The sequence below is a fragment of the Mobula birostris genome, chromosome 1 (assembly GCF_030028105.1).
Source record: "Mobula birostris isolate sMobBir1 chromosome 1, sMobBir1.hap1, whole genome shotgun sequence".
NCBI classification, from domain to species: domain Eukaryota; kingdom Metazoa; phylum Chordata; class Chondrichthyes; order Myliobatiformes; family Myliobatidae; genus Mobula; species Mobula birostris.
Window position 1 is genome coordinate 32,628,019 of NC_092370.1, and position 15,653 is coordinate 32,643,671.

General features: G+C 39.1%; 1 protein-coding gene across 1 annotated transcript in view; it reads left to right on the forward strand.

Moving 5' to 3' along the window:
* The first annotated feature begins 4,827 nt into the window (after window positions 1-4,827).
* ube2wb (ubiquitin conjugating enzyme E2 Wb) overlaps window positions 4,828-15,653 on the forward strand; it is a 75,126-nt gene continuing 64,300 nt past the window's right edge. The window contains exons 1-2 of the mRNA XM_072253642.1: window positions 4,828-4,895; window positions 6,626-6,717. Coding sequence (XP_072109743.1) covers window positions 4,851-4,895; window positions 6,626-6,717 — 137 coding nt within the window. The 5' untranslated portion in view covers window positions 4,828-4,850. The remainder of the gene's footprint in view (window positions 4,896-6,625; window positions 6,718-15,653) is intronic.

Consider the following 15,653-nt stretch of genomic DNA (forward strand, 5'->3'; position numbering starts at 1 on the left):
TTTTGAGCCCCTTTTGGAAACTACAAAGGCTGTTGATATTTTGGAAATAGTAAAAAGTTTTTTTGCCAAACAAAAATTCGACTGGAAAGAAAACTTCATACTCTTTGCATAGATGCAGCTCCTGCGATGGTTGGTAATACATCTGAGGTTGTTGAGGAGATAACGGATGCATTGGTCATGATCTTTCAAGAATCACTTGATTCTGGCATGGTCCTGGAGGACTGGATAATTGCAGCCGTCATTCCACTCTTTAAGAAGGGAGCAAGGCAAAAGGAAGGAAATTATAGGCCAGTTGGGAAAATGTTGGAGTCTTTTATTAAGGATGAGGTTTCGGCGTACTTGGAGACTAATGACAAAATAAGTCAAATTCAGCATGATTTCTGTAAAGAGAAATCTTGCCTGACAAATCTGTTAGAGTTCTTTGAGGAAGTAACAAGCAGGGGGGACAAAAGAGAGGCAGTGGATGTCATTTACTTGGATTTTCAGAAGGCATTTGATAAGGTGCCACACATGAGGCTGCTTAACAAGATAAAATCCTATGGTGTTACAGGAAAGATTCTGGCATGGATGAAGGAATGGCTGACAGACAAGAGGCAGCAAGTGGGAATAAAGGGGGCCTTTTCTGGTTGGCTACCAGTGACTAGTGGTGTTCTGCTCTGGTCAATATTGGGACCGCTACTTTTCACATTGTTTGTCAATGATATGGATAATGGAATTGGTGGCTTTGTGGCAAAGTTTGTGGATGATACGAAGATAGATGAAAGGGTAGGTAGTGCTGAGGAAACAATGTGATTGCAGTAGGACTTAGACAAATTGGAAGAATGAGCAAAAAACTGGTGATGGAATACAGTGTTGGGAAATGTACAATAATGCACTTTGGTGAAAGGAACAATAGAGCGGACTATTATCTAAATAGGGAGAAGGTTCAAACATCAGAGGTGCAGCGGGACTTAGGAGCCCTTGAGCAAGAATCCCAGGAAGTTAATTTACAGGTTAAGTCTGTGGTAAAGAAGGCAAGTGCAATGTTGCCATTTATTTCAAGGGGAATAGAATATAAAAACAAGGAAATAATGCTGAGCCTTTATGAGACACTAGTCAGATTGCATCTGGAGTATTGTCAATAGTTCTTGGCCCCATATCGCAGAAAGGATGTGTTGTCGTTGGAGAGAGTCCAGAGGAGGTTTACAAAGATGATTCCGGGAATGAAGGGGTTAACATATGTTGAAGCGTGGATGAAATCACTGGAGATGGAGTTACTGGTAGATACAAAGCAGCTCTTTATTCGACAAAACAAGGTACAGCAGGCATCATATGGACGGAGACGCTTTCGGTAGAAAGGTCTGCTAGCCCAATGTGGGCTGGATATTTATATGCTAAACACAAAGGGCAATCACTTTTTACAAAGTTATAGACAATGCATAGACAATGCTTCCTTTTGAAGCTACATACAAAACATCAAACCTTCTGACTTCATCCCTTCTTTCCGACGCCAACATGTCTGGGTTGGTACTCACAGCCTTTAGGAGTGCAAGTCAAATCCACAATACATTTATTTGGTATTTTACGTGCTAACATAGAGAACAATTGATATTATAAAGTATGGATAAGGCTGTCTTCAAAACTACCTGTAAACTTCAGACTTCCATCCGCAGCGTTTGGCTAGTATTCCGATATTCACAGCTTTTAGGAATTGCATTGTTGTGAACTCAATCCACAGTACTTTGTCAAACAGAAGACTGGTGGCCAGAGTCATTTAAGTGTAAATGAATCATCTACCCAAAAACTCACTCTAACAACATATGAGGAGCACTTGGCAGCTTTGGGCCTGTACTCACTGGAACTTAGTAGAATGCATGGGGATCTCAATGAAACCTGCCACATGTTGAAAGGACTAGATAAGGTGGATGTGGAGAGGATGTTTTCTATGGTGGGGGTATCCAGAACTAGAGGGCATTACCTCAGACCTTTTAGAACAGAGGTAAGGAGGGATTTTTTTTAAGCCAGAGAGTAGTGAATCTGTGGAGTGCTCTGCCACAGACTGCAGTGGAGGCAAAGTCCATGGGTATATTTAGAGCAGAAGCTGGTGGTTTCCTGCTCAGTCAGGGCATCAAAGGATATGGTGAGAAGGCAGGTGTTCGGGGTTGAGAGGGATCCGGGATCAGCCATGATGGAATGACAGAGAAGACTTGATGGGCTGAATGGCCTAATTCTGTCCCTATATCTTATGGGCTCATCTGACTTTGCTGCTTCAGTGAAAAAGGAATTCCTCGCGTCATCATCACCCATTGTTTTTTATATAGACATACTGACAACAAAGCTCCAACAACTCTGAAAGAAATTTTGTCAACAGCCGTAAAAGTCATCAATTTATTAGAAGCAGGTCTCTGAATAATTGCATTTTTAAAAGACTTTGTCAAGAAATGGGTGCAGAATATGAAATGCTTCTCTACCACACAGCAGTTCTTTGGCTTTCAAGAGGACAAGTCTTGAGGCACTTCTTTGAACTAAGGACAGAAGTCTCACTTTTTTTCTGAAAGAAAAAGAAAACCCACTCTTGGAACAGTTTGATAAGAAGGATTGTATCCACATGTTGGCTAACCTGGAATATTATTAACCATATGAATGAAATGAATCGTTCAATTCAAGGTCCTGAAGTCACCATCATTGATGCTACTGAAAGAATACAAGCTTTCTTTTCTAAGCTGTTGAAATGGAAGAAGCGAGTAGAGGCCGACATCTTTGCAAACTTTCAAAAATTGAGGAAGATGGATCTGAGATACAAAATTCAAAGTCAACATCTTTGAAGAATTCTCAGATCATTCGGGCTCCCTTCCAAAACTATCCAGCTTATCCAGAGTTTCTCCGCTAATTTCACCTGCACTGTTGAAATACAAAATTCAATGTCAATTTCTTTGAAGAATTCTCAGATCATATGGGATCGCTTCCAAAATTGTCCAGCTTATCCAGAGTTTCTATACTAATTGCACCTGCACATTTGGGGACTGCAATATGCTCTTTGAAGTCAAGAGAGGAGTCAGGCAAGGCTGTGTGATGTCGGAGATATTATTTACGCTGGTGTTAGACTGGGTCATGAAGCAAATAATGACAGATATACTGAGAGGCGTTAGGTGGACTCTATTCTCTACTTTAGAAGACCTCGACTTTGTGGATGACCTCACATTACTATCACATACACACCAGCACATGAAAGAGAAAATGCAGTGCTCGTGTACTTTTGGTGGACAGTTGGACTCAGAGTCAGTCAGAGAAACACTGAGACCACGACCTTCAGTGTAGAGTTTCCTCTTCCCGTCAAGGTATATGGTGTCGACTCACCCAGCACTGGCAGATTTACCTAACTGGGCAGCATCATTCGGCAGGAAGGTGGGGCCAAGGACGACATCCAGCGCAGACACAGCAAAGCTAGAAACGTCTTCAGATCAATGAGCAACCTATTGGAATCAATCAACTGCAGCAACCACACCAAGGTGAAGTTGTACCACACTCTCCTACGGTCAGAATGCCGGTTCATGAGAGAACGAGCTTGCCAAGCTGTCATCATTCCACAGCAGGAGCCTCCGGAAGATCCTCTGTATTTTCTGGCCAAGGAAGATCTCCATCCACGCCCTGCTCCTTCAGTGTCATCAAGAGGGCATGGCCACAATCATCATGAAGAAACATCGGAGATGGATTAGGCACATGATGAGAGGAAAGGCCAACTCCATCATCAAGACTGCATTTCATTGGACACCTGAAGGGCAGAAGAAACTCAGGAGACCAAAGACAATTCGGTGCCACGCTTTAGGGGCAGAAATGAGGACCCTGAACCACACCTGGGATGTGGGACAGAGATGGAGACCTTCATTGCTGCCTGAAACGCCATCAACATAACAGGCAGCAACTTCTTTGAAGAGAGACATCTACAAACACCTGGAAATGCTTCAGAACTCATTCAATAGTTTTTTCATCTTGGTGGCATTAAAGTTGAACCATTGCTCTGCATCAATTTCTTTCGGATATAAACTGTATTGAAGGTTGACCTTGGGACAAAAACACTACAATTGGAGTTTAACTTAAAAAGCCTTGGAGAAATATGGCGTTCCTTGAGAGAAGCCTATCGTCGCCTTGGAAAACGAGCCATAGAAGCTTTAATTCCATTTGCAAAAACATGTATTTGCGAATGAGGATTTTCAACACTTGAAAACAAAAAGTCAACATTAAAGTTGAGTTAAAGCAAAAAATCAACATTAAAACAAAAATCAAATGTCATGTTCAACATGACGTGTGTTGCTTTGTCAAAGACCACCTCAGTTTAATGGAACACACATCAAAGTTGCTGGTGAATGCAGCAGGCCAGGCAGCATCTCTAGGAAGAGGTACAGTCGACGTTTCAGGCGGTCTCGGCCTGAAACGTCGACTGTACCTCTTCCTAGAGATGCTGCCTGGCCTGCTAACTTCACACTGATATGTCTTTAAAAAAATAAAATTTAATTTTAACTTGCCTATGTTTTAAATTAATAGTCTTGTAATAAATAAGCACGCATATTACCGTCACAAATTTGTTTTTTAATATTTTGATAATTTTATTTTAGTATAATTGGTTTCTTTTGTAATTGTTTTGTATTTTATTTTATATATTTAAATACTTTATCCTGAGAAGGATTCACCGGACTGCCAAAGGGATTTATGGCATAAAAAACGGTGAAGGACTCCTGACGCGGTTGAACGGGGGACCTGTTGCCGACGATGGTGCAATTGTCTCTCGTGCGCGCTCCAGACAGTTCGCGCGTTCACGTCCCCTTCCCGGCTCGGATGCGTGCGGGATGACGCAATGACGTCTCCTCCGCTGAATGTGGTCTCTGGCGCAGGGGGTTTCCATCATGGCGTCAATGCAGGTGAGTGTGTTGGCGACGGGAAGGCGCTGCGGGGAGGTTACCCTCTTCTCCCAGAGCGAGTGGTTGATTTTCTTCTTGTGATTGAGGCAAAGTAGGGGGGGCTGGCGTGTAGGTGTGCCTGTACCAAATCCTCCCCTTGTGCCTCGAGGGAGACCGGGTAGCAACGGCCGGCGGGACTGGCCCGCCGTGTTTTTGGACATGTTGTCCGTGTATTCGGTGTTGTTTCGCATAAGCCGGCGGACCCCGATTGGTCCCGCCGCTTCGTAGCTGCCGGACTCGTAACAGTAAGGCTAGTGGTAAACGGGGAGTTGGGCGACTGTGATCCCCGTCAGAGGTGGGCTCCATCCCTTACCCTCGTCTGGATTCGCTGTCCGGCTAGGTGATGCCTGGCCGCTCGTCTGAAGGTTACAGGTGTCAGTCGGCCGCAGCGACCGAGGCCCTGCGGGAGCAGCAACTCGTCGCCACGCCGGCAGTCGACAGGCTTTCATTACCTTAGTTTTGTCAGATCTTCCCTTCGGAGGTAACCTGGAATCGAGAGAGGGCTTACATAGGCAAACTTCAGCAAACATCTAGTTTTTCCTGATACTCGGCTTTTTAATAGGAATGATCAAGTAATATTGGATACGACAGGTGTGAACTTGCGTTTCTTTGGTGTTCATCCTCAGTGGTAAAACTTTTTTGTCAGTCTAGAAAAAGATCTTTTTTTAATTCTCGATTGAAAATTATAGATATTGGGTGCTCCAATTGAATCCGTTGCTGTAAATTTGTTCCTTTGCATGCTGTGATTCAGGTATATTAAGCACAAGTTTGACAATTTGGAGTTAGGTTCGTAAGTTCAGTAACTATCTTGGCTTTTATTATACACACATGGGCAAAATACTGGAGGAACTCATCAGGCCAGGCAGCATCTATAGAACAGAGTACAATGGACGTTTATGGCCAAGACCCTTAATCAGTATTTACATGTTATTTCTACTGTTTATTAAAAGAAAATTGGAAATACAGTGGATTCCGGTTAATTGGGCTATCAGTTAATCGGGAGAACTCTTAACAAAAACTAATTGAGAAAATTGTTGGGATTCCCTTCATTCATTTGGGACACCAGGCTTACAGATGCCAGAAACCGCTGGGAGTGAAAATGAAATGACTTCACTACTCAGCAAGTTAGGAACGACGAAGAATTTGAAGGTATCGGCAATCATCTTGAATGTTACAATGAAACGAGGATTTGGCGATTCAGTTATCGATAGCATTGTATGAATGCAGTCCACAATCTTCACTTGATGTGTGTGTGATGCATTTATAGTCAAATCAAAAGAACGTGGCCATGTACACTGGGTTAATTTTTCCGTCGATAACTATAAGGAACTAATGCAGCTATAGTACTATGGTAATATTGGTAGTGTTCTAATTTGTTCTGTATTTCATTTAAATACATAATTTGTTACTCAGTTAAATGGTAGTTTGGCTTTTTACACCTTTTTTACTATTGCCATGAAACTTCAGCTAATTAGGCCACAATGTACTGGTCTTGATGCAGCCCAGTTAACCAAAATCTACTCTATAGGAAACTGGATACATATGCTCCACGAGCCAGGTGGCCTATTCCTGCTCCTACTTCTCAATATCCTTATAATTTGTAGATTTGTTGATAAGTTAATTCAGTGGAACACAATGTTTATGTAGAGAATGATTGTGTTTCTAACTATTCCATCCTATTTTTTTATTAGAAAAGATTACAGAAAGAACTAATGGCATTGCAAAATGACCCACCCCCAGGGATGACTTTAAATGAGAAGAGTGTGCAAAATTCAATCACACAGTATGTATTTGAAATTTTTTTAAATTTCCATTTTAAAATACAAATAGAGGTTTAAGGTTTTCCTTTAAATCTCGACAATGTGACTGAAGATCCCTTCTAATGAAATAGTTAACGAAGACTTGAATGACATATATCATAAAGTTTGCTTAGTTGTACAATGATATATTTGACATTATCATATTAAGAGTACAAATAATCACTTGTCAGATTTTTTAAAATAAGATGCATTTTCACAAAAATCACAACTTCATAAAGTGGACATCAAGATGAATCAGAATAGTAAAAAAAAACATTTTGTGGTGATCGTGAAGTTCTCACAAGGATTGTTTGATGTCTTATGAATGTTAATTTCCGGTAACTTTAACAGCAATGCAGCATAAATTATGATTTATGCAATTGCCAGACACGATATGATCAGGGTGTTCAAGAAAATTAAATGTAACTTTAGTGCTGTTGATACAATATATTGTTTGGTTGTGTTGCAATGTGTAATGCCACCTTTTCTAAAATTTTTAAGTCCTACATAGTTCCTTTGTTTACTTTGTGAGTTTGGCAATGTTTGGGTATTTAATGAAGCAGCTTGGCAGTTTTGCAATTTTTGTGATTATGTATACACAATCATTGTTTAATAGCTTTCTTTAACTCTCCACCCACAGTACTCCAGAACTGTGTACAGCACCATTAGTTTGTAATGTTAAGTACTTGTTTCATGATGAAATAACATTGATATTTCTAAGATTATTATCTTCTATAGATTATTTGCAAGTGATTGAATGTGTTAAAGGTTATTACTCTTTATGTACAAGTTATGTTTAACTTGTTTTCGAAAAAACTTGTGCTGCAGAAAAGATTTTGTTCTACAAGTTATTGTCTGTCATGTATAACACTGATATACAGTGGTATGCAAAAGTCTGGGCACCCCGGTCAAAATTTCTGTTACTGTGAATAGTTAAGTGAGTAGAAGATGAACTGATCTCCAAAAGTCATAAAGTTAAAGATGAAACATTCTTTTCAACATTTTAAGCAAGGTTAGTGTATTTGTTTTGTACAATTTTAGGGTGGAAAAAAAGGAAAGGAGCACCATGCAAAAGTTTGGGCACCCCAAGAGATTTGAGCTCTCAGATAACTTTTACCAAGGTTTCAGACCTTAATAAGCTTGTTAGGGCTATGGCTTGTTCACAGTCATCGTTAGGAAAGGGCAGGTGATGCAAATTTCAAAGCTTTATAAATACCCTGACTCCTCAAACCTTGTCCCAACAATGAGTAGTCATGGGCTCCTCAGAGCAGCTGCCAAGCACTCTGAAAATTAAAATAAACGATGCCCACAAGGCAGGAGAAGGCTCTGAGAAGATAGCAGAGCATTTTCAGGTAGCCGTTTCCTCAGTTCGTAATGTAATTAAGAAAGGGTAGTTAACAGGAACAGTGGAGGTCAAGTTGAGGTCTGGAAGACCAAGAAAACTTTCTGAGAGAACTGCTCGTAGGATTGCTAGAAAGACTAATCAAAACACCTGTTTGACTGCAAAAGACCTTCAGGAAGATTTAGCAGACTCTGGAGTGGTGATGCACTGTTCTACTGTGCAGCAACACCTGCACAAATATGACCTTCATGGAAGAGTCATCAGAAGAAAACTTTTCCTGCGTCCTCACCACAAAATTCAGCGTCAGAAGTTTGCAAAGGAACATCTAAACAAGCCAGATGCATTTTGGAAATAAGTCCTGTGGACTGATGAAGTTAAAATAGAACTTTTTGGCCACAATGAGCAAAGGTATGTTTGGAGAAAAAAGGGTGCAGAATTTCATGAAAAGAACACCTCTCCAACTGTTAAGCACGGGGGGTGGATCAATCATGCTTTGGGCTTGTGTTGTAGCCAGTGGCACGGAGAACATTTCACTAGTAGAGGGAAGAATGAATTCAGTTAAATACCAGCAAATTCTGGAAGCAAACATCACACAATCTGTAAAAAAAAAAGCTGAGGATGAAAAGAGGATGGCTTCTACAACAGGATAATGATCTGAAACATGCCTCAAAATCCACAATGGGCTACCTCAAGAGGTGCAAGCTGAAGGTTTTGCCATGGCCCTCACAGTCCTCCGACCTAAACATCATCGAAAATCTGTGGATAGACCTCAAAAGAGCAGTGCATGCAAGACGGCCCAAGAATCTCACAGAACTGGAAGCCTTTTGCAAAGAAGAATGGGCGAAAATCCCCCAAACAAGAATTGTAAGACTCTTAGCTGGCTACATAAAGCGTCTACAAGCTGTGATACTTGCCAAAGGGGATGTTACTAAGTACTGACCATGCATGGTGCCCAAACTTTTGCTTCGGGCCCTTTTCCTTTTTTGTTATTTTGAAACTGTAAAAGATGGAAATAAAAAAGTAATCTTGCTTGAAATATTAAGGAAATATGTCTTCTTTAACTTTATGCCTTTTGGAAATCAGGTCATCTTTTTACTCCCTTAGCTATTCACAGTAACAGATATTTTGCCCCAAGGGTGCCCAAACTTTTGCATGCCACTGTATTCTAAACTGATAACAATGTTGTTAGACTTGATATATAATGTTGCTAATTACAAAAGCATAATTAAAGGAAATAGAGCTAACAGTCATATTTGTTAAAGACTATAGTGCTATGGTGCAAACAGTTCATCTTCACATCCAGATCCTCTCCTCAAGAAACTGCTGATATTGTTTAAAGGAAACAATAAACCACATTTTTAGTTTGATATATTGACTTTGGGTTGTGTATTTGATACTTTGAGTGAATGGACCTTTTAATATTAACAGCATATTGCATTTAATCAGGAGATAGTGAACATTATGTGACTTCAGGGATCATTTCAGTGGATCAACTAATGTGTTTAAAAACCAATAGTAATTCCATTTAAACAATTGGTTTAAGAGAAGTTTTAATGTCTGTTTGATCCTAGCAATAAAAAAATTGGGCCAAGTACAACATTTACACACTATACTTTCAAGCCGTACAAATAACCATTCAATATTTTTTGCAAGCAATAGTAAGCTTGAATTCAGGTTATTCTTTCATAGAAATTAAGTTAAATTTGAATTCAATTTTTGCTCATGGGAATATGAGTGAGTCAGAAAATGATAGTATTGCTTTAATACTTTATGATTCCTTTTATGCACATTAGATATGCTGAAATTAAAGGATATTCACAGTAGCATTCTACAAAATAGATTTTACTGTTATGGCTAAAATTAGCACAACTGAGACATAGATACCACAGATGTACAGTTGCAAGAAAAAGTTTGTGAACCCTTTGCAATTACCTAGTTTTCTGCATTAATTATAAAATGTGGTCTGATCTTCATCTCAGTCACAATAATAGACTAACACAATCTGCCTAAGCTAATAACACACAAACAATTGTACTTGTCATGTCTCTATTGAACACATTGTTTCATCATTCACAGCCCAGGCCAGAAAAAGTATGTGAGCACTTGTATTTAATAACTGGTAGAACCTCATTTAGTAACAATAACCTCCATCAAGCATTTCCTGTAGCTGCTGATCATACTTGCACAATGGTGAGGAGGAATTTAAGACCATGCCTCCATACAAAACTGTTTCAGTTCATCAATATTTCTCAGAAACCTTGCATGAATAGCCCTCTGCAGGTCCTGCCACATCATCTCAATTGGGTTAAAGTCTGGACTCTGACTTGGCCATCCCAAAACATGAATTTTCCTCTTTTTAAACCATTCTGTTGTTGATTTACTCTTGTGTTTCAGATCATTGTCTTGTTGCATCATCCAATATTTGTTAAGCTTCAGGTGACATACGGCTATGATGACGTTCTCTTGTAAAATGCCTTGATACAATTTTGAATTCATTGTTACCTCAACAATTGGTGAAGAAGGCGAATGCAATGTTGGCATTAATTTCTAGAGGAATAGAGTATAGGAGCAGGGATGTGATGTTGAGGCTCTATAAGGCGCTGGTGAGACCTCACTTGGAGTACTGTGGGCAGCTTTGGTCTCCTTATTTAAGAAAGGATGTGCTGATGTTGGAGAGGGAACAGAGAAGATTCACTAGAATGATTCTGGGAATGAGAGGGTTAACACATGGGGAACGTTTGTCTGCTCTTGGACTGTATTCCTTGGAGTTAGAAGAACTGAGGGGAGACCTCGTAGAAACATTTCGAATGTTGAAAGGCATGGACAGAGTGGATGTGGCAAAGTTGTTTCCCATGTTGGGGGAGTCTAGTACAAGAGGGCATGACTTAAGGATTGAAGGGCGCCCATTCAGAACAGAAATGCGAAGAAATTTTTCTAGCCAGAGGGTGGTGAATCTATGGAATTTGTTGCCACGGACGGCAGTAGAGGCCAAGTCATTGGGTGTATTTAAGGCAGAGGTTGATAGGTATCTGAGTAGCCAGGGCATCAAAGGTTATGGTGAGAAGGTGGGGGAGTGGGACTAAATGGGAGAATGGATCAGCTCATGATAAAATGGTGGTGCAGACTCGATGGGCCGAATGGCTGACCTGCTCCTTTGTCTTATGGTCTAATTGCAAGCTGTCCAGGCCCTGAGGCAGCAAAGCAGCCCCAAACTGTGCTTCCACCATGCTTCACAGTTAGAATGAGGTTTTGGTGTTGGTGTGCAGTGCCCTTTTTCCTCCGAACATAGCAGTGTGCATTTCTGCTAAAAAGTTGAACCTTTGTCTCATCTGTCTGCAGAATATTGTCCTAGAAGCATTGTGGAACATCCAGCTGGTCTTTTGCAAACTTGAGATGTGCAACAATGTTTTTTTTTGGAGAGCAATAGTTTTCTTCTGTGGTGTCTTTCCATGAACACCTTTTGTGTTCAGTGTTTTTCATATTGTGGACACGTGAGCAGAGACTTTAGCAAGTTCTGGAGATTTCTGCAGGTCTTTTACTGTTACACTTGCGTTCTTTTTCATCTCCTTCAGCATTCATTGACTTCTGACTTCAAATAGCTTTTGTGGAAGGCATTACCCCAGAGGTTCACATACTTTTTGAACCCTTTTTGTTTAAATGGTGTATTCCGTTTTGACAAGAAAAACTATTATTTGTGTTATTAATTTAGGCAGATTATGTTTGTCTATTATAGTAACTTAGATGAAGATTAGGCAACATTTTATGAGTAATGCAAAAAACTACGTAATTGCAAAGGGTTTACAAACTTTTTCTTGCAACTGTAGAGATCTCGTAACCATCTTCCTGCATTGGCTTTTTCAAAAAGTTATCTAATTTTACTCCTCTCCTCTTTTCAAAGGGCCTTGCAAGTTCTCCTGCCTAAAATATTTATCAAATTCTCTTTTGAAAGTAATTTTTAAACTGCTTCTAACACTGCTTCAAGCTAAGCATTCCAGTTCTACAATTTAAGACCTTTTCCCCCTCATTGTCTTGGATTATTTTGCCAATTACTTGAATCTTTCGAAGGATGTCCTTTGGCCCACTCTGTTCACACTGACAATCAATCACCTACCTACCCTAATCCTGTTTACCAATACTTGATCTGTAGTTAATTGAAATTGTTAGCTGATTCACTCCTGAATGTGAGATTACCCACTTTCACCTCCTACTCAGTGTATTTCAGGTTCCAACTTCCCTTTGGGTGGAAAAACAATTCTTCCTCAGATTCCTGCTTAAACCTCTTCCCTGTTACCCTAAATCTGCCCTCTTGTTTTTGACACTTCCATTAATGAAAAAAGTTTCCTGCCATCTGTTCTGTCTGTGCCCCTCATAATTTTGTTTCCCTCAATTACACCTCTACTTCACTCAAAGGAATACAAACCAGCCAATCCATTCTCCTCATATTTGAAACATTCTAACCCAGGCAGCATTAAGTGAATGTCTTCTGCAACCTATCTAGTGCAATCATAACCTTTGCATAATGTAGTGGCCAAAATTGTACAGTGTTTAGCCAATCTTTTTGTAATGATGTATCATATTTTCACCACCTTATCTATCCATGCTGCCACCTTCAGGAATCCTTGGACTTGTACAAGTCCTTCTATTCCTCAATACCCGAGGGCCCTACCATTCATTTTGCATTCCTCCTCTGATTATTCAGCCATTTGCCTGGAGAAATAGTTGCCTTTTTAAAAATTTCTATCAAAGCAGTTCATACCAGATCTCCACTTAGCTGTCTGCTGTCTAATGAGAAACACAAGTTTCTCATTTCTCCACATTACAGATGAATTTCATTCCTGGCAATGTAAATTTCTCTGCATCCTCTTTAAGACATTGATGTCCTTTCCAAATTTTGTTGCTAGATTTAGCCATCTGGTACGTTCCAAGCCTGTTTTAAAATTAATGTTACCACATCATCCTGTACATTTTAAGTTTGTTCAATAGGTACTTCCATCTTCAAGGATATCCACAGATATCCAGGTTTCTCTGCTTCTGTGTTCTAGGTTATACTGCTTCTCATCATCCTTATTATCAAATTAAATCACTTCATACTTCATTTTATTAAATTTCATCTGCCTATTTTACCACCATGCTTGTCCCCCTGAAGTCTGTTGCTGTCATCTTTACTCTTTACCTTATCTCCAAGTTTTCTTCAGCCTTTAACGTTATGCAGTATGTGTTCAAGAGTTCAGTGATTTCAGCACCATCCTGTGGTACACCATTGCACATTTTGTTTAGTCTGGAAAATGACTGTTCACAACTAATCTCTGAATCAGTTTCCTCTTCAGAGAATCTTTTTCTCCTTTAATCCAATAAGCTTTAATTTTGCCCATGTTCATTGTGGTTCTTAATCAACAGTCTTTTAATAGTCCATATGCATCAACTTTCATTCATCCCTTTATTATTTTGAAAAAAAAAACTGAAAGCTTGTTAAGCATGATTTGCTTTTAAAACATCCATGCTGACTTGTATTTATTTTTACTCTGTTTTTCCAAGTGGTATTTTTTTTTTCTTGGATAATTGCCTGAAGAAGGAACTCGAAAGTTTTCTTTTCTATTACTCATAAAATCTTTTCCAAATGCTATTTTTGCCTTTAATTCCTTTTTTCATTTCCCCCTAAAGTTTGTATTTAAATTAGTCATCTTCAAAAGATCAGTCAAAGCATTTATCTTTTTGTTTTCTTGGTTTCCATTAAGATTGAATTACAACAAATTTTGTTTCATGATGGAATTAATTAATTTGTTTCATTTTTGAGTGTTTAATAATTAGTGAGATCATATGTAAATAAAATCTGAGTTCTTTGTGCATAGGAAAAATTATATATGCCCACCAAAGTCCATTGATGTTGGCCTTGGAATTCTTAGGTGATTCCTAAACACCACCTTTTTTGAGTGTTTTTCATTTTCTACTCACTGTTGAGTGATACAATATGCTACTTCATTTGGTCTAAATAGCCTAACTCTAAATGCTTTTTTCTTTGCGTCTGTGTTTACATCCTGTACATGAGAATGAACACCTTCATTGGGTCATCCTAATCTTCTAAACTCAAAGAATTACAAACTGAAGAAATGCAGCTTGACCTTGACCCTTTTAAGACCTTAGCAAATTTCAGTGAATTTGCTTGATTTCTCTTCTCCCGTAGTGTTCCTCTCCCCCAATCTTTACCTTGGATTGTTGTCTGAAGGCAAGTGAACTGTTCCAGTTGTCTACAAGATTCTGTGCAAATGAAGCTTTATTTACACTCTTCTAAATTTCATGCACGTGGAGATCAAGACCATCTTTTGCCTTTTTGATTACTTTTTGTACTTATCAGCAAACTGGTAATTTTGTGTATGTGCAACAGCTGTTAGTCGTCCAATATTAAAAAAAATTCTGTTATCTCCTCTGTTCCCGATGCTCTTTGTCGCTTTTCACTAAAGATTGCTGTCTTGCAAACTGATTTCTGTCTGTGAACTTCCTTTTTTTTCCACAAAAAGAGAGTTATGTAATCAGATTAAGAATATATGATTAAAAGTCAAGACCTCAGAACAACTCTTTGGAGAACATTAGTTGCCACAGAACCCATGACAGAACACTCTCTTTATCTCATCTATATTTCTCAACCAATTATCAATTATTTTAGATAGAAAACTTCAGTAAATGTTTGCTAACCTCTAAGCAGGAGTTTATTATTCATGTCTTCTTGAAGCTCTTTTAAACAATACTTATGACCAATCTCCTTGTTCCATTTAAAAAAAATCTTTAAAACATATTTACTGTACTTTTAAACTTCAAAATAGAAATCTTTTGATTTTTTTTCAACATCTTGACAGTTAAAGTGAAGTATTGAAGAAGCTCAATGAGAAATTCAGATTGCTTGTTGAAGTTTAGGAATTTCCATCTGCTGACTCTTTGAAGGGTGAAATCAATTTATTTCAATTGCTGTCTTTATTTGGAAATCACAGTAGTATTGCAGATTTGTAATTTGTAATTTTAAATGCAAAACATTGCTGCCTATTGCTTTGCTGGAAGAGTGATTCACACTGTTTTGACTTATTCATCTGCATTACTTATGATTTTATTTTGATAATCTGGATCCGTTAGTACCCCTAATTTACCAACTTCTCCCAAGTCTGTTCACAGAAATTTGTCATATTGAGAAGATAAATAGAAATGGATGTAGATTGCTTGCTCCATTGTTCGATAAGTTAATGAGAGATTCGTGTCTATTATAAACCCACTGACTCTTACAGCTACCTGGACTATACCTCTTCACACACTGTTACTTGTAAAATGCCGTACCCTTCTTTCAATTTTTCTGTCTTTGCTGCATCTGCTCTCAAGTTGAGGCTTTACATTTCAGAACTATGGAGATGTCCTTAGTTCTCCCTTTAAAGAAAGGGGCTTCCCTTCCTTCACCATCAACGCTGCCCCCAACCGCACCTCTTCCATTTAACACACGTCTGCCCTCACCTCATCCTCCCACCACTCCACTAGGGTTAAGGTACCTCTTCTCCACACCTACCACCCCACTAGCCTCTGCGTCCAGCACATAATTCT